General features: G+C 37.7%; 2 protein-coding genes across 2 annotated transcripts in view; one reads left to right on the top strand and one right to left on the bottom strand.

Moving 5' to 3' along the window:
* Positions 1–22657, bottom strand: part of LOC142343087 (uncharacterized) — a 183819-nt gene that overhangs the window by 128720 nt on the left and 32442 nt on the right. The window lies entirely within an intron of this gene.
* On the top strand, positions 2421–4398 carry LOC142342411 (profilin-like). The gene is made up of 3 exons (XM_075393729.1): positions 2421–2622; positions 2940–3185; positions 3988–4398. The coding sequence occupies exons 2-3, from the start codon at positions 2975–2977 to the stop codon at positions 4176–4178; spliced, it is 402 nt and encodes a 133-aa protein (XP_075249844.1). The 5' UTR covers positions 2421–2622; positions 2940–2974; the 3' UTR covers positions 4179–4398.

The following is a 22657-nucleotide window of genomic DNA, read 5'->3' as shown; positions in this document are numbered from 1 at the left end:
TCTTTATATTCAAAACTGGCTTCAACAGTGACCTTTAAGACGACTGGATAAATTCTCTAGTGACTGTAATTGGAAAAGTTGTTGAACGCATTGTCCTCGAGTGCATTTAGTTTTTTCTTAAATTTTTAAGAAACTCTCTAGCGCCATTTGGATTTACTTGTAGAAAAAGCAGAATTAATATGCTGGCTATTTTATTGAAGAAGTAACATCACTTTTCTGTTGCGCAGGTACATTTGCTAGCTTTATCAGTGTAACAAATACTTTTACTTTTTCAATAAAGTAGCCATCAAATTAATTGTGTTTTTCCACAAATAAACCCAAACGGTGCCAGAGTTTCAAGAATAAAAGTTTCAGAAAAACTCAATGAATGCCAAGATAATGCGTTCAACAATTTTTCCAATTACAGGCACTAGAGAAATTATCCAGTCGTTTTAAGTGTCATTGTTGAAGCCAGTTTTGAAGAAAAAGATATTTTTGAAGCATTTAGGCAAACTCCCTTCTTTAGTGCATCTGTGGAACTGCAGTGTTATCAATTAAATTAAACAGCCGGCTACTTTTGTCGCGTATAAAAAAAATTAATTTTTAAGTATCTTGATGCTACTTATTTTCGCTGTTAATCATAGCTTTTCAATTTTTTTCAGTAATCTGGCAAAAACAGCTATCTTGTTGCTTTTCTACCAACGTGATCCGTTCCTGACCAGACTTTTCATCAAAAAATCTTCCCACATCAGCAGAAATGTCCTTTCTTCCTCTTTCAAGGAATCGCTTTGCTCTCCCTGCAAATTCCCGGTAAATAAAACTTAAATTTTTTAAATTTATTTGCTGTTTCCTCAATCGCATGCCTCTGAGCTAATCAAAGTTAAAAATGCTAGAAATATGTCCATATTGCTTACTTTGGAGAAAGTTTTTCAATGAAGATTCATCAAAGCCAAAGTGTGAACCATGTGAAACCAAGTTGTAATTAAGATTCGGCAATTACAAGCATTTTTAATTTGCAATCATAAAAATTGTTCATGATTACTAATTTTTCAACGAATTTAATTTATGAATTTATAATGTTCAAAAATTAAATTTTAAATTATAATGTTTAATTCTTAAATTTTAATATCTTTCGACACATATTAAACCTTTAAGTACTTAGTTTGCTGTTGGTGTTTCCCCCAAAAAAAAACACGGAAACAGGCTTAAATTAGTTTATATGTCAGAAAACAAGTTTTAAAATGTTTTTTTTTTATGTTACTGAGACACTTGAAGTTTGACCATTGTCTAGATAGTGCTCTCCCACAGACCTAATTATAAAGATTTGTAACCAATATTTAAATTTTAAGAAGAAATTGTAGAAGACTGCTAGAAACAATTTTATTATTATTATAAATATTATTTGAGTTTTTCAATTTGTCGTTGTCTTAAGATTAGCAAATGGTCGACATTTCTACAGATAATTATGTAGGTTTTTTGCTACGTAGTTTTGCGTATTTAATCAGTTAATTCTTCCAAATCACGTAGAATCTACGTTCTCTCTCTAAGGTTTCATGTAGCGCACATCTGTAAGCCTTACTAATTTAAAGAGTAACCGGTACTCAGCGTTAACTTTTTTCATCTTTCATTCACTTTGTTGAAGCCAGTTTGGAAGAAAAAGATATTTTGAAGCATTTAGGCAAACTCCCTTGTTTAATGCATCTGTGGAACTGCAGTGTCATCAATTAAGTTAAACAGCCGGCTACTTTTGTCGCGTATAAACTAAATTAATCTCAAAGTACCTTGGTGCTACTTATTTTCGCTGCTACTCATCACTTTTCGATTTTTTTTCAGTAATCTGGCAAAAACAGCTGTCTTGTTTGTTTTCTGCCAACGTGATTTGTTGCTGACTAAACTTTCCATTAAAAATCTTCCCAAATCAGCAAAAACGACGAATAGGATTGCAAAAAAGGCGAACACAAGTGATCTTGAGAGCAGGGGAAAATCATATCTGTGCAATAACAAAAAACTTGCATTGAAAAAAACTCATTTAGTACTCATATTATTTTTCATGCTGCTGCTCGACCCTCCAAACAGTTTATTAATAACTTGTATTATCTATTGTTCTGGAGATTGAAAAGAGGCTGTTTTACTCATGGTCGGCAAAAGCGGTTCGTAAATTGTGATTCATATGAATTATAATTTTAGAACAGCTTTTATTCAGTCTATTGAGACAAATACAACCATTTCGTCATCCGCTGCAATGTTGCACCTCAACAATAGAAAATTACCACAAAGTTTTCGTTTAATACTAGTCATCGTTAATCATAAATGTTCTACGCGATCGCTGCAAACCATAACTTTTCAGATTTGATAACCACATTCTTATGAGTTTGGTCAGCTATAGAAAAATTCGAAGGTACGGTACCAAACATGCACACGAATATCGACCATAAAACGTTTAACCAGATCAGAAGAACGAACCAACATTCGAGCGCAGCTGTGTGCATGAGCAAAACGTATCGAATCTTGATTCATGATAACCAACGTTTTTAGTTTATCTGCATAAAAAGCTCACTTTCTTTTTAATAAACAATTCGCTTCACACGTGTTACTCGACTACATTTGAGCCAACTTTGTGTTTGAATTGTACGCCTCTAACACGTAAGTTGTTTTATTACCTTCTTTTTTTGGAACAACTTCGAATATGGCAAGTGCCGAATACAAACAGGATCAAGTTATACAGAAAAGATCGCAATGAGTGGAAACATCGCCCCGCAGTTGTTCCCCATAATTTAGCACACAATTTTCAACTTGTCAGCGGAATCATAACAGCCCCCCCCCCCCCCCCAAAAAAAAAAAAAATTAAAATCGAAACTGCTAGCGTTTTTAGGGAATATACAAGTATATAACCTTTTCTGATTAACTAATTGAAAATTCTATCCCTAATAAATGAAGCAAGCAATTGATGTTTTTAACAGGTAGTAGTAATCATAATAACTCATCATAGAAGACAATGAGTTGGGACAGTTACATTGACAATCTTCTGGGTCACTGCAGCGGAGCATGTGACAAAGCGTGCATTGTGGGACTGGACGGGTCCAAGTGGACCACGGACGGGCACCCATCTGCCCTGAAAATAAGCCCTGCGGAGATCACACCCATTGCGAGTGCGCTCACATCGATAAATTTTGAACCACTTCAAGCCAATGGAATAACAATTGAAGGTAATTTTATCCCCCACCCCTCCCCCCTCAGCTAAACGGATCCAAAAGTACCCGCTTATGCTTTATCTAATTAATATAGGGTATTTAATTCTAGACCTATTAATAAATGGGTTAAAGGTGATATTGTACACTACACTGACCAACGAAGTTCAGAATTTTTCTTTTTCTACAGATTTGAAATTTGTTACATCTAAATGAACAGAAAACGTTAGTTGTCGAACCAAGTATCAACATTAAGCTCCTAAAACCAAAAACAGCATCCGTCCAACTGCTCTCCAAAATCATCCACATAAACTTTCAAAAGCTCTATCTTGAAGTCTCTAATCATTAAGTCTAAATGCAACCAAAGCAATCCTTGAACAAAATGGAAACACAATTTAAGCATCTGGTTGAATCATATTAGTTCAGCCAGGCCATTCAACTATCTTACAAAAAGTAATCGTACAGCTAAGTTACAAAAAAGGAAATTGAAGCCGCTCTCTAATAGCATCAACAATAGACATAATACCGCAAACCAAATTATCGTTAAAACTACTCACAAACAGTAATATTTGTATCGCAATCTATTAAATTAAAATAAGTGAACGTTCCAGAAATCACCGGATAGATTTCGAAGTTCAATGTAAAAAATTAAAGCTAAGTAAGGGGGGTTAGCTCCAAATGGCACACATTGATGCTCAATTGCATGCTTCGATATTTTCGGATGTTCGCTTATTTCAATTTTATCGAACAGATTATAACTTAAATGTTCTGTTCTGCATTTCGATATTTCAAATCTAACCAAAAATTTCTCGTTTTACAGGAGTGAGGTACCAATTTTTGAGATCAGAGGATAACCTTATCCTGGCCAAGAAAAAAGACATGGGAGCAATTACAGTCCAGAGTTCCAAGACGGCCGCGGTGATTGGCCATACGGTTGAGGGCGGGTCACATGGCAATACCAACAAGGGCGTTGCAGTCATTGCCGAATACCTGGAATCACTCGGAATGTGATTATTGAGAACTATCGTATCTTCAGATTCAAACTCGTCAAACTTGACTCCTTTTGTAAAGACTGAGCATAATATTGAATCAATGGCAATGCCTAAGCAGAATCCAAGATATCCAATAACTAAGTATTTGGAAATTACTTACTCATGAAAAAGTGTTCATACAGCAGTTTAAGTGCTGAATATATAAAAGACTTGTAAAATTAATAAAGAATTCGAGTTTACCCTTCTTGACATCAGCCATTAGCAGCAAGGAAACCGATATTAATAATGTGAAAACTTCAGGTTATCAATACAGTCCAGATCCAAAGCCGATTTATGAGCCGAAGGTCAGCCATGGCTCCTACAATTGAGTATATAAACTCAATGGGCAATCTTTTATGAACCGTATGACATTTTGAAAATATTGATCCTACGTTTTGATTTGGACGTAAACACTAGCAATGTAAAATTCCACTATTAGCAATATGCGGATATCATTCGCAATCATACTAAGCTCCGCCAATGATATTACAAAAGAATCTTTGCTCCCGAGAATGCTTCCACCTGCTATATTTGATTAACATTGATGAAATATACTTGATTTCCGAATAACGCAAACATTAAGTTCAAAACAGCAAATTCTTAGAGAAAGAAAAGACATTGTACCCAACTTAATGACACTTTACTTTGACGTCCTAGGTTCCGCGTGATGTTCATAAACTTGACAACTTTGAAAAAAACTAAGCGTTGCACTAAAAGCATGCTTCCTTCGCCTATATTTGATTGACCCTGATCACAAATTTTTGATTTTCTGACAAATTAAAAAAATAAAGGTCCCGATGGCAATATTTTTATAGCACAAAAATGCTTATAGAATATTCCCTGTAAAAAATCACGCTAAGCGTTTTCGTGCTATAAAAAAATTGCCATCGGGACCTTTAATTTTTCATTCGTCAGCAAATCAAAAATTTGTGATCAGGGTCAATCAAATATAGGCGAAAGAAGCATGCTTTTAGTGCAACGCTAAGTAGTTTTTTCAAAATTGTCAAGTTTATGAACATCACGCGGAACCTAGGACATTGAAGTAAACTTTCATTAATGTGGGTACTTGGGTACAATGTTCTTTTGAGACATTAAAAGAGAATTGTGCAGGGCATAAAATATCTATGTCTCAAAAGAACATGTACCCCACATGAAACTCTTTTTTTTCTGACCTCCCAGGTTCTGAGTCATGTTCATTAACTACAGACAATTCTGGAAAAACAAAAACTTGGCATGCAAAGCATGCTACCACCGGCTATATCTGATTAACCCTGATCAACGTTCTCAACGACAACAAATTGCTTTGGAAGTTATTTAAACAAAACTGAGTGTGAAATTTGAGGTCAAAAAATTATGCGTGTTTTTTTTATAATCAAGCTGTTTATAAACGCTTCTGTTGCTAGGCGTAATACTAGATAAAACTATGCTACAAAACCCACGAGGAACTACTCAGATAGTTTATCCGCTGCACAATTATCTAACAATGTAGTTCAACATGAGCTTCATAAAATGATTTTGTGCAGCATTGAGGACCACAATCAATTATATAGTGATAAAACACGGCGCTAACCTTGAATTTACTAATTAACCGCGAATTTTATACTAATTTAAAGGATTGCCACCGAAATGTATCAAGCTGTTCTTGAACGCTCTTGTTGCTAGGCGTAACACTAGATGAAACTATGTTACAAATTCCATGTGGAGTAACTCAAATTTATCCCTTGCACAATCATCTATCAGTAGTTCCGCTTGAGTTTCAGAACATAGTTTTGTGAATTATTTCTCCTAACAACAAAAATTTCTTCCTTGTCAAGAATAACGTACGCGGATTTTTTTGGGAAGATTAAAATCACAACGTGGCAAAATGAAATAGCTTTGAAGCAATTCTCGATGACCCGGATCAATTATACATTGATCCCGGTCATCGAAAATTGCTTCAAAACTATTTCGTTTTGCCACGCTGTACTTTCAATCTTCCAAAAAAAATCCGCGTACGTTAATCTGGACAAGGAAGCCGTCTTTAAACGCTTTTTTATTAGGAGGAATAGCTCACAAAACTATTTCGTGAAACTCATGCGGAAGTACTGATAGATGGTTGTGCAAGTGATAAAACTGACTTGCTCCACATGGGTTTTGTAACATAGTTTCATCTAGTGTTACGCCTAGCAACAAGAATGTTCAAGAATAGCTTGATCATTAAAAGCAACATACGCCTAAGTTCTAGGGAAGATTAAGAGTACGTAGTAAAAAAAAATTAACCCTGAGGCAATTCACGAAAAACGCCGCCATTTAGATCATGATAAAACACGGCGGCAATCTTAAATTTACCAATTGAATTCAATTAATTGAATTTTGAGACGACTCAAGAAAATCTATACTGCACTATAATAACATACTCAAATAACATCAAAAGAAATTTAGTTTTAAAAAACAACTTCAGAGGCAATCGCGCGAAGGGAGACAAAATCCAGTGACTCTCATAAGATTAACTACGAATTTTATACTAAAATTAAGGATTGCCATCGTATTGTATCATGGTTTAGTTGATCCGGGTCCTCGAGAATTGCTTCAAAACTATTTCATTTTGCCACGTTGTGATTTCAATCTTCCCAAAAAAAACCGCGTACGTTATTCTTGACAAGGAAGAAATTTTTGTTGTTAGGAGAAATAATTCACAAAACTGAAACTCAAGCGGAACTACTGATAGATGATTGTGCAAGGGATAAAACTGAGTTGCTCCACATGCGTTTCGGAACATAGTTTTATCTAGTGTTACGCCTAGCAACAAGAGCGTTTAAGAACAGCTTGATGATTAAAAGCAACATACGCCTAAGTTTTAGGGAAGACTAAAGGTACGTAAAAAAAAAATTTAACTCTGGAGCAATTCACGAAAGACTCCCCCATTTAGATCATTATAAAACACGGCGGCAATCTTAAAATTACTAATTGAATTAAATTAACTGAACTTTGAAACTACTCAAAAAAAAATCTACACTGCACTATAATAACACTTAAATAACATCAAAAGTAATTCAGAGTTTTAAAAAACAACTTAGGAGGCAATCACGCGAAGGGAGAAAAAAATCCATAGACTCTCAATAAGATACATTAGAAATCTATTATTAAACAAAGTGTATAGCCATTTCGTTTTCTGGCAGCCACAGAAAAGGAAAATTTCTTAGTAGACAAAAAAACTTAAATCCGTTCTACATTGCATGACCCTAATAATCTCAAATTCATTTCAATTGAAAACGAGCACAAATATAACTTCTTTTCATCTCTCATTCCCTCAGCTTTGCGAGCCTAGAACATAAGTTGAACAAAAAAATAATAGCGAGCGTAAAAGCCCCAAAAACAGAGCCGATAACTCAATACACATGGAACAAAATATCGAGGCAGCTATTTTGATATGACATCTCATGTACAGGAACATCTCCTTCCATATCTTCTTGGATTAAATCAGTGGTGATTGTAAGTAGATAACCCCTTCAGGTAGCAAAATGAACAACAACAACAAAGAATCAAAATAAATTGATGCAACGGATTGCCAATGATGACCTCTGATCCCCATCCTTTTCATAGCGTCATTAAGTGTTCTAATTGGGAGAGGAGTTTCAATCGGATTAGATAATTCAGCCCCATTCAGCTTCTGAAAGTCCCTAAGCGTAGGATTAAAACCAATAATCAGCTGCTATATTTAAGAATGAGAACACCCCCATTATCTTAAGGAACGTCTTTTTTTTTTATTGATTTCTCCAATTTCTAGATTGCAATCTTTGGATCCTGGACGGACGTAATCATAGCACAAGGTGAAAATTCACTTGATCAATTCTATTTTTTTCCAATTGAAACGGTAAATGGAGTCAAAAGTCGAGAAAAAATGGCTGGAGCAAAAAACATAAAGAGAAGCAAAGCTAAATCAAGCTGAGAAACACATCAAAACAACTCTTAAAGAACAATCCAAGAACTTGACAATATCAAAGGTCCTCCTCAAAACAATTAAATTCAAAAGATACAAGAAAACCAAAAGACAGACGAACGCAATAAAATGTAATTTTATAATAAAAATTTGAGCTGTTATGATTCTGTGAGATTTGAAAATGCAAAAATATTTTTTAATCTACAAACGATCTCATTTAACGAAATATTGAAATTTCTTTGAGCAGCAAAACTTAAAACAAGCACCAATATGTGATATTTCCACCAAAATTTTTTAATTTTGTAAACAGCTAGTAAAACTAATAAGTCCAGCTACTCGACAGACATAACAAAAACAGCAGAGGAGCATTACTCAAATATATGTTGACCCACAAAAACTACCAAACTGGAAATTTTGATATCGTATTACCAAAGCCAAAAAATATGAACGAAGTTTGGAACTTTGAAAGAAAAGGGCAGAGAGCAAAGAAAGTAGTATATATATGTGGTATAGTAATAATGCAGGGGGGGGACATTTGAGAAAAGTGTTGACCAAGACGGGAATTGAACCTGGGTCCCATGATTATTAAGCTGAAGTGATACCTCTGGGCCAAGGCACTTTATGTACTATTTTCTGTGCTCATTTTGAGTTTGAATCTATTGAACTGCATGTGTGATCTGAATTCATTGATTATACAGATTTATTAATTTTGATTGTACAGGTTACTCTATCATATAGATTTCCCTGTTACGTTATTTCCCACAGAATTTATTTCCTCCAGTTTAGCAATATATTTTACCCCCCCCCCCCCCCAAGCGGACGGGTCTCAACTTTTTAACCTCCAACGCCCTGGCACACATTCCTGAGGTGACTGATTTGTTTACACTGATTTTATTGCTCAATGCCTTGCTCCAACTTGAAAGGCTTCCGCGTGAGCTGTTTATTTAGTACTAGCTGTGTAATCACTTACTTAAATGCGGTATTGTCTGGACTGAGACATTTATTGTAAAAGTTATGTTATATCTTTGCAAATTGCTTTCCTGATGCGTTAAGTATGTTTTCACACTGACTGAAATTTCCGAAAAAGGGTAGTCTGATATAAACGAGAAATCAAATGATACCTTCGTAAACCTATCCGAGGGAATTATTCAAAAGAGCCTGGAAATCTGACTAAGAATGATTCGTTGGTTGAGAAAACAATGTCTAGACCAAATTTGCCAGCTTCGCATTGCAAGATTTTATCAACAATTTTATTTGTTTTTTAAATTTTGAACATTCAAGTTACTTATTAAGCTACCTGATCTTGTTCTCTTATTTGACTCTTGGTTTCTTTCGTTAAGTTAGCAGGTTACTCCAGAGGTCGAACATTGCTACAATAGCTTAAAGAAATTGAAAAACGACAAATTTTTCAAGGATAAATTAATCCAACAATTTTTTTTGAGGATAAAATCTTTTGAAAATAATTTCCAATGTTCAGTGAGAATATAATCTGATCTTGAGGCGTTGATCGTTCATATAATTTAGAACACAGAAAAATGGTGGAATACATCTGTAACTAATCCAAATTGCTTATACATATAATTTGTCGTTTTTCTCAGTAGTCATTCTGGTAAATCAGAGTGCATTCATCGTTCAGCCATCAATTGTGTGTTATTTGAGAGCTGGTCATTGTGTCTATCGCCGTTTGAAAAGTGAGTTTAAAATTCTTTAATTTCGTTTCTAATGTCCCCTTTTCTCTCTACTGTACATGGTTGATTGGTTCAGTAACTCTAGTTGTTTTGACCCCTCAACAGGCTTAATGTTTCTATATAACATCCCCAAGTTTAAACTTTCCTTACAGGAATGATACAAACAATCATGAGTGACCTGAGGCAAGCACAGAGACAACGTGACATAGCTCGAAGTCATCGGGATGAAGCGTTGCGCCAATTCGATGATGCAATGAAACTAGTGGAAAAGACGCGAAAAGAACTCATTGAAGCAACGAGAGAGAAAAATACAGCTATCAAGGAGAGGGATACCGCTTTGTATTTAAAGAAAGGTGCAGAACGTCGACTTGAGCAGTCTCTTCACGACGTTCAATGGGCTGTAAATGCGCGACAGAAATCAGTGATGGAGCGAGAGGAAATGGTGCTTTTAATCAACAAACTGGAGCATAAAAGAAACAGAGGCTGGGACAACGTTGCCCGACTTCGTGAGGAGTTGAATCAAATAAGAAACAACCAAGCCGGTTCATCAAATCATGAGCTGGTGGTTCGTCATTCGGCATTATCTTATCCGATCGTCACCCAAAAAAAGGCAGCCAAGAAAGCGCAAGAGAGGAACATGAAACTCAGAAAACAGAAACTCGTTTAGCAACTGGGTTGTGATTGTTGTAACTCGTAATGTCAATACCTTGTCATTTCAAGTTCTTGAAAGACGTTTTCCACTTACTTGTGCAATGGATCCTAAGCTACCTGCTGGTTACCTAAGCGAATTTTAACTTGCACATATAAGGAGTATTGGTGAAAAATAACTTGTGCAATGGATCCTAAGCCACCTGCTGGTTACCCAAGCGAGTTTTAACTGGTACATATAAAGAGTATTGGTGAAAAATAACTTGTGTATTGGATCCTAAGCTACCTACTGGCTACCTAAGCGATTTTTAACTTGCACCTATAAAGATTATTGGTGAAAAATAACTTGTGTATTGGATCCTAAGCCACCTGCTGGTTACCCAAGCGACTTTTAACTTGTACATATAAGGAGTATTGGTGAAAAATAACTTGTGTATTGGATCCTAAGCTACCTGCTGGTTTCCTAAGCCAGTTTTAAGTTGTATATATAAGGACTACTGGTCAAAAATAACTTGTGTAGTGAATCCTAAGCTACCTGCTGTTTACCCAAGCGAGTTTTAACTTGTACAATTAAAGACTTTTGGTGAAAAATAACTTGTGTATTGGATCCTAAGCTACCTAGGGGTTACCTAAGCGAGTTTTATCTTGTACATATGAAGAGTATTGGTGAAAAATAACTTGTGTGTTGGATCCTAAGCTACCTGCTGGATAACTAAGCGAGTTTTGACTTGTAGATATAAAGAGTATTGGTGAAAAATATCTTGTGTATTGGATCCTAAGCTACCTACTGGCTACCTAGGCGATTTTTAACTTGCACCTATAAAGTTTATTGGTGAAAAATAACTTGTGTATTGGATCCTAAGCCACCTGCTGGTTACCCAATCGACTTTTAACTTGTACATATAAGGAGTATTGGTGAAAAATAACTTGTGTATTGGATCCTAAGCTACCTGCTGGTTTCCTAAGCCAGTTTTAAGTTGTATATATAAGGACTACTGGTCAAAAATATCTTGTGTATTGGATCCTAAGCTACCTGCTGGATAAATAAGCGAGTTTTGACTTGTACATATGAAGAGTATTGTTCAAAAATATCTTGTGTATTGGATCCTAAGATACCTAGGGGTTAATTAAGCGAGTTTTGACTTGTACATATGAAGAGTATTGTTCAAAAATAACTTGTGTATTGGATCCTAAGCTACCTAGGGGTTACCTAAGCGAGTTTTATCTTGTACATATGAAGAGTATTGGTAAAAAATATCTTGTGTGTTGGATCCTAAGCTACCTGCTGGATAACTAAGCGAGTTTTAACTTGTAGATATAAAGAGTATTGGTGAAAAATATCTTGTGTGTTGGATCCTAAGCTACCTGCTGGATACCTAAGCGAGTTACAACTTGTACATATAAGGACTATTGGTCAAAAATAACTTGTGTAGTGAATCCTAAGCTACCTGCTGGTTACCCAAGCGAGTTTTAACTTGTACATATAAAGACTTTTGGTGAAAAATAACTTGTGTATTGGATCCTAAGCTACATGCTAGTTGCCTAAGCTGGTTTTCACTTGAACATATAAAGAGTATTGAAGAAAAATATCTTGTGTACTTGGTCTTAAGCTACGCCCTAGAGCAGTGTGGGAAGCAGAAGTGTGAGCAAAGCGGAGAGCAATCCAGGGAGTGCATGACAGAGCGAGGGGGGAGCAGGGCGGTAGATCAAAGCTGGGAGCGAGGGTAGAGCAGAACGGAACGGAGAGCAAAGCTGAGAGCAAGTACTGAGCAGGATGGGTATGGGAGCAGAAGCTGGTAGCAAGGGGAAAGAAAACGATGCTATGGTTAGTTCTGTTAAAACTTTCTATCTTTTTTTACGGCAACCTATTTTTAAAACTTTTTTCAATCTCCTCGGAAAGAATTATTCTTTCCACTTCATTAGATGCTGCTCTTATTTGTACAATTAATTGTTCATGATTTCTATATTTTGAGGAATTTAATATAAAGTCTTGTCTGGAGAAACAAGTATTGAGATAAACAGTCTAAAGAGTAGCAGGAACTGTACTCGCTTGACGCCAGTAAACTCTTTGCGTTCTTGACTTTGGCAATCCCAATGATCAGGAAGCGGACCTTGCTGGTTTAGAGAAACCCTATTGCGAAAATTAGACGACACCAGTTCACAAACTTTTAACACGCACCACCATTCACATACACTCACTGAGCTCACTTAGACACTTAGATCAGTTGTAGGGTAGATTATGACAGATTGCTACAATCAACACAGATTATCTACGGAGGTAACTATGAACTTGTGCTTTTCGCGTCTATACCATAACAACGAGGAAAAAACGCTTTTCTCCTGATTCTCATCGCGCACTTTTTTCGCGCTTTTCTTTTGCGGTGTAAAACTTATTCGTCCATTTCCCTGCAGACTACCTAATTGATACATAGTGTTTCTCAAAAGAGGTATAGGGGGTAAAAAAACTTATTCATTCGGTCCCCCTGAATCCTACCTAATTGATACTTAGCGTTTCTCAAAAGGGGTATAGGGGTAAAAAAAATTTATTCATTCATACCTGGTCCCCCTGTAGCCTACCTAATTGATACTTAGCGTTTCTCAAAAGGGGTATAGGGGTGAAAAAAAACTTATTCATTCATACATGGTCCCCCTGCATCCTACCTATTTGATACTTAGAGTTTCTCAAAAGGGGTATAGGGGTAAAAAAATTTAATCATTCATACCTGGTCCCCCTGCAGCCTACCTAATTGATACTTAGCGTTCCTCAAAAGGGGTATAGAGGGTTAAAAAAACTTATTCATTCATGCATGGTCCCCCTGCAGCCTACCTAATCGATACTTAGCATTTCTCAAAAGGGGTATAGAGGGTAAAAAAAACTTATTCATTCATACCTGGTCCCCCTGCAGACCTACCTAATTGATACTTAGCATTTCTCAAAAGGGGTATAGGGGGTAAAAAAAACTTATTCATTCATACCTGGTCCCCCTGCAGCCTACCTAATTGATACTTAGCATTTCTCAAAAGGGGTATAGGGGGTAAAAAAAACTTATTCATTCATACCTGGTCCCCCTGCATTCTACCTAATTGATACTTAGCGTTTCTCAAAAGGGGCATAGGGGGTTAAAAAACTTATTCTTTCATACCTGGTCCCCCTGCAGCCTACCTAATTGATACTTAGCGTTCCTCAAAAGGGGTATAGAGGGTAAAAAAACTTATTCATTCATACCTGGTCCCCCTGCAGCCTACCTAATTCATACTTAGCATTTCTCAAAAGGGGTATAGGGGTAAAAAAAACTTATTCATTCATACCTGGTCCCCCTGCAGCCTATCTAATTGATACTTAGCATTTCTCAAAAGGGGTATAGAGGGTGAAAAAAACTTATTCATTCCTACCTGGTCCTCCTGCAGCCTATCTAATTGACACTTAGCTTTTCTCAAAAGGGGTATAGGGGGTAAAAAAACTTATTCATTCATACCTGGTCCCCCTGTAGCCTACCTAATTGATACTTAGCGTTTCTCAAAAGGGGTATAGGGGTAAGAAACTTATTCATTCATACATGGTCCCCCTGCATCCTACCTAATTGATACTTGGAGTTTCTCAAAAGGGGTATAGGGGGGAAAAAACCTATTCATTCATACCTGGTCCCCCTGCAGCCTACCTAATTGATACTTAGCTTTTCTCAAAAGGGGCATAGGGGGTAAAAAACTTATTCATTCATATCCTACTGTGTAATGATTTGGATAGTGTCGTGTTGTGAAAAAAACGTTTCACGGGGAAGTGAAGTTGAGTTTTTTTTTTATTTACGGAATGCAGGCTCAACCCGAAGGGAGACAACCACATTACCACATTTATGATTGTCATAAACGGTAGATAGAATCATAAGTTTATAGTGGTGTAGCACTATCAGAGTCCAAGTCAATTACTGAATGCTTCCTGAGTTTCTGAGGGATATCACCGTCATCACTGGAGACAAATTCAAACTTTTTCTTGGTTGTCAAAATTCCTTTTGGGGTATTATTGAGGACGCTGTTCTCATCTAGATTTGAGTCTGACCTACACTTTTGTTTTTTTCTTGGCGCATCAGGAGGGTTTTCGAGGGAAAACACTTCTGAAGTAGAACAAATGTCGCAAAAACTTTCACTTCAATCTGATTCCTCAGCTTCATCGTCGATAAATAAGCACCTGTCGTGGTCGAAATCATCTTGCTCGCTCAACAGTTCAAAGTCAATCAGGTCCTCTTCAAGGACATCATCGCTGTATGATCGTTGGTTGAGACCTGGGTCAGGAAGAGACCAGAACTCCTGCAGCTCTGTTTGTGGAGTGTACTGAGTAGGCGGTGGGCTCTGTTCCATGGAAGACTCTGCCAGGACTTCGTTGTCACTCTCTTCGCTTGAACCCCACTCTGGATTGAGAGTAATCTGTCGGGCAAACAATTCATCTAGCAATTGCTTATGTCCCAATGGTAGCGTTGTTAATTTGTCCTGGCAAATATAACGCTTGTCGTCGTATCCAGACAACGATTTTTTAGTGTTGACAATTGTCATCAACTGGTGTTTGCTTGATGCAATTCTTGTATTTAGCAGGCGTACTGTTTCTCCACCCAAGAGAACCTGCCTGTACAATTCATGAGTCATTCTCTGCCCCGCGTCTCTGGTGATCCCTTTAGCTGACTGCTTCGTATCACCTATGAAAGTTTTCAACATAGATTGAACACCTGATTTCACTTGTAGCCACTACACAATAGAAACTGACTTTAGAAAAAGTTTGAATCATCGATTACGTCTTCTCACGTCTTCTCTTCGTAATATATGCAAAAGAAAAACTGGTGAGTATATAAAGAAAAATTTACCTTCGGAAAGTTTGATCGAGTAGAGCTTGGGCTTGAGACCTACAAGTTCAGAAACTGTGCGACCAGCCATTTCATCCTTGAACTTGAGCGTCACTTTTGCATTTCTTCCATCGTATTGTGGATGGTTCCTTGGGAAGTTGGAGAAGTCAAAGAGCTGTGTCAATTGTTTTGATTCTATATCTGCAAAAAAGTCCTCTGTTTGCACCTCATAAACAAAGCTGTCAGTGTCAGAATAAAGCAGTTTGCAGTCAAAGTTCTGTTGCATGGTTTTGTAGTGGAACTCAAACATAAATTTTTTTGAGAGGTCTAGGATACACGCTCCAACAATTGTAGGTTTGTCCCATAAAATTTCGGTCTGATTGAGACTTACTGTAGCCAAATCATCAGCAAGGATATGAAAAGTTTTCAGCTCAGGTCTACTAGTCCATTTTAAGGCTTCTTGTTCGTCACGCACCATCTTGACTTTAATCCGTTTGCGTTTGCCTTCACATGTTTTCCCAAAAGCGCTGTTTACCATGAGCTTATAGAAATTCTCTTCAAATTTGTTCTAGGCTTCCTTGCGCTTTTGAGTGTTCAGCTGAACGTATGGCGCCAGCCATTTGGACTGTTTGAATGCAAGTGCTCGATGAACTTTGGTTACTTTCAGCCCTAGATCAACGTACAAATTGAGTGTCTGATAATGCACAGTATATTTCGTTTTTGGGAATAGAGTTTGAATAAGTTTTTTATTCGAAGGAGGCGCGTTCACTTGCATCTGCTCAAGGAGTTCCCGTTGGTAGTCACTCAGCCAGTATGCATCAATTTTGTCCTTTGTTGGTGCTAATGGGAAGTCAGAGTGTAGATTGTGAAGATCGTCGGGATAGTCCAGGTCTACTTCTACGATGTAGCCAACATCGCTGTCATCTGCAGTCTCTAGAATTTTGTTGATTAGTTCAGGTTCAATTTCTGAATCCCATACCCGATCGAAATAATCAAAATCGTTAAGTGGTAAGCAAAACTTTTCCATCACTCCACCATAAAGATTGTTTGCGTCGATCATTATAATGAAGGTTGACGGATTCTCTGCATCAAAATTATCAAGATATTTATTGTTGGCTACTGCCAATCCTTTACTGTAAACGGAACTGATCCCTCCGCGGATCAGATTTTCTACCATGTCTAGGTGCTCGCGCTGGGTTAGCAACTCTATGGGGGCTTTGCAAGTTTTCAGCATTGCGTCGCCTGATAGATTCGATGCAGTACAGTATTGGCAGCAGTCCAAACCATATGTTTCGTAACAAACCTTTCGGAAGCAGACTACAATTGCCGCTAACAGAAAAACGTCGGTTTGCAGATAAGTGTCGTAGTATTCACCGACAGTACTACATTCAAAAATTTTAAATACTGCTACTGCGAGCTCGTATTCTTCTTGTGTTACGTTAACTTCAAACTGATGTAAACTGTTGGTCCACAGAGAAGGCGGAGGCAGCTTGGACTCCTCCAGTTTGTTGAAGTTGTCAATATAGCTGTAAGGGAAGAAGCCTTTTTGCTTCAACTTGTCGACAGCACTTTCTGGCCATTCACTGAAGTGCTGCACCAGCAACTTGAAAGCTTCGGCTGGGAGATTTTTAGCCAATGAGTCAAGAGATGAAGGCATGAACCGAAAAGAGTCCAACAGTCTTATGTTTTCGTATACTGGTCGTTCCTTTTTGTTTTTGTCTAACCGCATTTTTATGAAAACTCCAATTTCGAGTGCTACATATTTTTCATCTGTGGTTGGGACTATTGTAACTCGGTTTCGCATGTTGCTTCCTTGAAGTGCTAGTATTACGTGGTGGAGATCATAGTTTGAAAGATTATGCGCAAATACTGGCGTGAAGTTCAAAAGTTTCCGTTTGATGTTACATTCATTATGAGCCCAGCCAAGAAAATCACCCGTGAAGTGACTAATGGAGATTCGCAAATCCAACAGTTCTCAACGTTAGTTCTTGCGATTGTCGGTATGCCATCAAAGTATCTGTTTTGTTGTTTCTTGACATATATTGTCTTGGCCATCTTCTCGAGCGACTCCACAAATTGCTGCATTACTCCAGGACCTCGTACACCTTCAAAATGAAATGGTTCTTCTTGACCTTGTGCAACGAACAACAAGGCATAGCTGCATGGTTTGTGTATTTCAATAGCTCTTGAATCGGAGAGCTGTGGGTCGTTTCTACAAGTCGTGACCGGCTCAATGATTGACTCGAGATCAAAAAAGCCAACCACTGGAGCAAACCAGCGAGCTTGTAGTTTTCTAAAGGTGAAGGAGTTTTTGTTCTCAGCTGGAATTCGCACAATAGCTGGCTTCTTCTCTTGACAACAAGATATGTGTTTTTCGTATCTTGCTTTTGAACTACAGACATGAAAACAGTTCCTGCACAGATGATTATCAATGCGTAGAACTCTTTTCCTCACTTTGTGAACTAAGCTCTTCAAGTTTCTGATCAGGACGTAGTGATGCATGGTTCCATCGCTTAGAAGAAGTAAATCGAGATTGAATTCACAGTCGTTTTTTTGAGACACGGAAGGGGATCAGTTTTTCGTCTGAGTACCTAAAGTTGAATGCGTGTTTTAGTTTCCAATCAAAAGAGAAGTGAGAGAGGGGGGATATATATATATATATATATATATATATATATATATATATATATAACCAATGAACTTTTATACGATGCTATTATTTCAAATATAATAAAGCATAACTTACCGAAACACGTTTACACGCACATTGTTCAGCTCCTCAAATCGACTCATCTGGTGAAATCCCATGGGCATGTTATACTGTCCAATTGGCTGCTTGGCAATTTTGTTTTCGGGCCCATATGTATGAGGGCTAGTAATTTGTCGTCCTGAGGTTCCTTTTGGCACAAGTCGTGGCCCATACTTCAAATGATATGCCGCTGTGAAGCAATATAAAAAGCAGTTTTCATCTTCCCTGTTTCTGATGTTAAGAAGAGCTGACGTTTGCGAGAGCTTGTGTGGTAACGCTAAGGAAGATGAGCCCGCGATTGGCTTCGATTTCACTGTGCGAATTTCAATTTTTATTATCTGATCCAAAGTCCAACCGCTACCATGAGATGCAAAGCTGTTAAGTGACAAGAGCATCTGTTCAACCATTTGGTGAAAACTTTCGTCTGCAATGCCTCCGAAGTCAACTCGTTCCATTTTTGACTGTACATGAATTGTTATCTTGTGTGATTCCTCAGACAAGTCTTCTGAGACTTCAACTGGTTTTCTTAGCTGTATCACAGCTCCAAATTGTATTTTCTGAGGACTCTGCTGCACACTTATTCTGACAATGTTCTTGATCTCTTCACTTTTAACCTGCATAGCGTGTAACAGGTCAGTCAATCTCGCGGACACCCACTTTCACTTTGTACTCCCTTATGCTGTTTCCGAAAGCTTTTTCAACTGGCAGTAGTCCGTTTTCAGAGATCGTGTCTGCGTCAACATTCCATGTTGGTAAACCAAGGACGTTATTCATATGTTCCATGTAGTCAAGGTCTCTGCTGAAAATTTTGTTACAGTAAGGACAGTATCGAGGATTAGTCTGTCCGTGTTGAACCGTCTCATGGCCTCTCATTTCATATAAGCTTTGGGTCTCATAGCCACAGTCATGACATTCGAACGAGTTGCGGGGGGCGTAAATTTTATGAATTGTTTTTCTGTGTCGTCGGAGGCTTCTGTTATCAGAAAGTTTTTTTTGACAAATGTCGCAAACTATTGGGTTCATATTTGTTGAACAAAACTTCAGCTTATAGCGCTAAAAACCCTCAGCTGTGAAGAGAACAGGATTGAAAGCAGTAAAATTGGAGTTTAAAAGTAAGAGCAGAAAGATTTTAGTCAACTGATCAGTAGAAAGAAAGGCAAAAAGCAATGAGTGAAAGACTGCTTCCTGTAATCAAAGTAATCCGGGTATCTTTAGCCAATCAGCTAAAAGCAAACTTTATTTATTTGTTTTAAGCAAGCTTTAATCACAATACGCGTCAACAAAATTTTATGTCCTCGGGGGGACTTATTGACATTGTGTAAGATCTCGCTTGGCGGCTGTCCTCTGACAAAATTCAACTACCTAGAGCTGCTTAGGCTTATGTTTATCTGAAGCCTATAAAATCAACATATCTGGGGGCGTTCTGTCTGTAAAATTTATAGATTTCAGACATAGTTTATTTGCCTTTCTCAGAGGTTAAAAATGTTTATTAGAAATTAATATTGAACCGCTATTTCAAATTTTTTGCTTTGCAGTTTTTTTGGATTCTCAGAACCATATATCTAAGGAACTTTCAGAAGTTTTTTGGAGAAATTTTAATTCATGTGTTTAACAAATGACAGCAACTGCATCCCATTTACATCAGGAATATAGGGAAAGTAATCAGTCATAAGATAGTGAGCAATATATATGCAAAAAAGTCCACACAGTTGCGAGTTCGCGCATTGCAAGGGTTTTCCGGTTTCTCGTCTATCTTCCATAAGATCCACATATATAGTGTCCGCACTGATACCCTTTAGGTGATCGCAAATATGCTTATACGAATAAATTGGTAAAGCCAAAGGGTCTGCAAAGTAGATAATTGGAGACGCATATTTTTTGGCTAACACAACCCAATGTGTACCAATTGATGCAGCAGGTGAAGCGTTGACAATAGTAAAAGAAATTGGCGACATTTTCAGGGGGAAGTTGTCTGCGGCATAGACACCGTTGAATTTGTTTCAAGTGTTTGCATTGCTGTATCAACTTGAATATCTGATCTTCATCCATTAGCTCATAGGCAGAGAATTTTTGGAAACATTTCTTGCAGAATCGATGTATACTGTTGAACATTTTTCTCCCAAGAATAATATTTCAATGTTGTTTGCTAATTGTGCACCGAACTTCAGTTCGACTGATAATGATGAGTTTGTTAATTCGGGGTGAATGAAATCATGTGTGGCTTCTTGTGTACTTGTAAGATCAAACACCATTATATAATGACGTGGGAAATCAGCCAATGAAATACCGTGACCATTTTCAATGAAAGCCAAGGCTCCCATTGAATTGAAGTATAGTCTTTTGTCGTCTCTGGTCGACATTGGCGTACCAGCAGTTGCAAATCCATTGCGGTAAACAGTTATCTCATTTAGACCAAACTTTCGATATGAAAATGGATTTTCAGTGTTGGTTCCAATGAAAGCGGCACTTGCAGACATTGCAATAATAAGTCTTCGAATGGGTTCTTTTGTGAAAATATCTTCTTGTTTCCAGCTTTGTTGCCCAGCTGTTGCGAGAAAGGCTTTCGAAATAACTTCGTTGTATCGATACATGGCTGGGGTTTTCAGAAGGGTTTTTCAATTGCTCCCACCACATTATCCGATACTGTCATTTTGCGAACGAACAAATTAGCTTCATCGATTTTCACTTTATAATGCTTTGCACCGTCTTCACTCATTATAACAAAGTCATCTTGTGATCTTCGGAAAGAGATTCGCATTGTGACACCACTTATTAAGTGCTTCTCACATGAGAAAAAGTCTACAGCAACTTTACCGTATAGTGTAAGTTCGATGTATCTTCGAACAAGTAGTTCCGGTTGGGCAATAGTAGCGTTTGGAATTGTGTTGGGATCAGATTTGTATTCGTATCCTTGACATTTCAGCCATGTACTTTTTGCGTCTGAGCCATGAGAAAATTCAGTTTCAATGAAACATTTGTGCGCGTAGTGTCCAATAGCTGATGAAATTTTGTTACCGTTAGCTGACACTGTACAATCAGCGAATAAAGAGTGTAAGATATTATTTACGAAGAAAGGTGTATCGCTTGCATTGGCATCTCCAGTAGTATAACGTAAATTGTTTCCATTGCTTTGCACGATACAGCACATTACCTCAAGATAAATTTTCTGTAAGTCGATGAAATTGTTTCGGTCTCCAACAATTTCAAATTCCAGTGAAGATCCGGTTGGAGAATAAAGGGGGCCAGTTTTCTGCTCGAAAGCTTGGTCAAACGTAACGAGCAGAGGGGGTTTCTTGAACAAGTCCAATGAACTATGCGTTGCCTCAAATGGGATGCGTTAGCGCGCATTTTTGACTTTTGAGAAGAAATCTGATCGACTTCTTTGCAGCTTGGTTTTTGATGAAATGGTGCGTTTAATTGGAGAAGGTTTGTTTTTGTAAGCTTTGCCTCCACGGGACTTCTTTCGTCTAATGACGCGCCGACCGATGTGAAGTGATCCTCCTAATTGTTTTTTTACTGTTTTTGCTACTGTACTTTTTAATGCCTGCTTTGCTGTCTTCTTCTTTGTTGCAAATTCAGCTATCTCTGGCGCTCCTTGCACAAGAAGCTCTCTGCCAATTCGCTTTGCTGCAGGCCAAATAATTCGTCTTGCCAAAGGTAAGGCTACGCGTCCAATGCCAGCAGCTAATGCTCCAAAACCGCTTCCTCTTTGTCTGTAATGTCCTGAGAAGTGGGGTATCGAATTGGATGCTTGATCATTATGGTAGGCTTCCATCAGTTAGCTCGTTCCCTGAAATTTAAGACTGATGACAACTTTACCGATTCCAGTGAAAGGTATTAGTTTCCCAGTCTCACTTCTCAGCTCAACTTTGATGCTCTGGATATTGTTTGAAAGTAAACGCTTGTAATCCAAGTTTGTGAAAGTATTGTGGTGAACAGGTGCTACTGTGTTGAGGCTGCCGTTTCTCAAACGTCTCTCCGATTCAATGATTTTGAGAATGGGTGCCCGTGAGTCACCCACGTGTTGATACTCAATTATATCAAGGTAGACAAAAATAAGCCGTGAGCCACATGTTATATCAACGGGGAAAATACCAAAATGTCTGTTAGGAGAGTTCGGAGCCCCATTTTCCAAGTTTGTCTTGTAACCAATGTGAACAAAACCATTGTGTGCAGTGTCCGGGGTCCCCTTGAAACCAAGAATGCTGGGAACTTCATTGTCTTGAAATGACAATCCTTCATTTTCCCCAAATGTTAACACAAGCTGTTGCGTTATCTTGTCGAACTTACGATCGAACTGTTTTAGTTTTGCAATGCGAACAATCTCCGAGACTAGATCTTCCCAGCTGTTGTAAATACCGGTCCGAATTTTTCTGAGTTGTCCTGATCAATTACTCGACTCATTTGGATCGGTCATTGAATTCTTGTAAACAACTATTTCTCCAGAGTTGACGTTATTGATGTTTGATGGAAAAGATAGAGAAGTCAATGCTACTTGCCATTCTCCCTGTAAGTGTATCGGTTGTGATAATTGGTTCCGAAATGCTGCCATAGTATTTTCATTGAAAACGTCCATTGATGCATTTGATAACAAGTCAATTGTAAACTCATTGCTGTTAGAAATCA

This window comes from Convolutriloba macropyga, chromosome 7 (assembly GCF_964194025.1).
Source record: "Convolutriloba macropyga chromosome 7, txConMacr16.3, whole genome shotgun sequence".
NCBI classification, from domain to species: Eukaryota; Metazoa; Xenacoelomorpha; order Acoela; family Convolutidae; genus Convolutriloba; species Convolutriloba macropyga.
The sequence above is the reverse complement of the archived record's forward strand: the minus strand, read 5'-3'. Positions and strand labels throughout refer to the sequence as shown.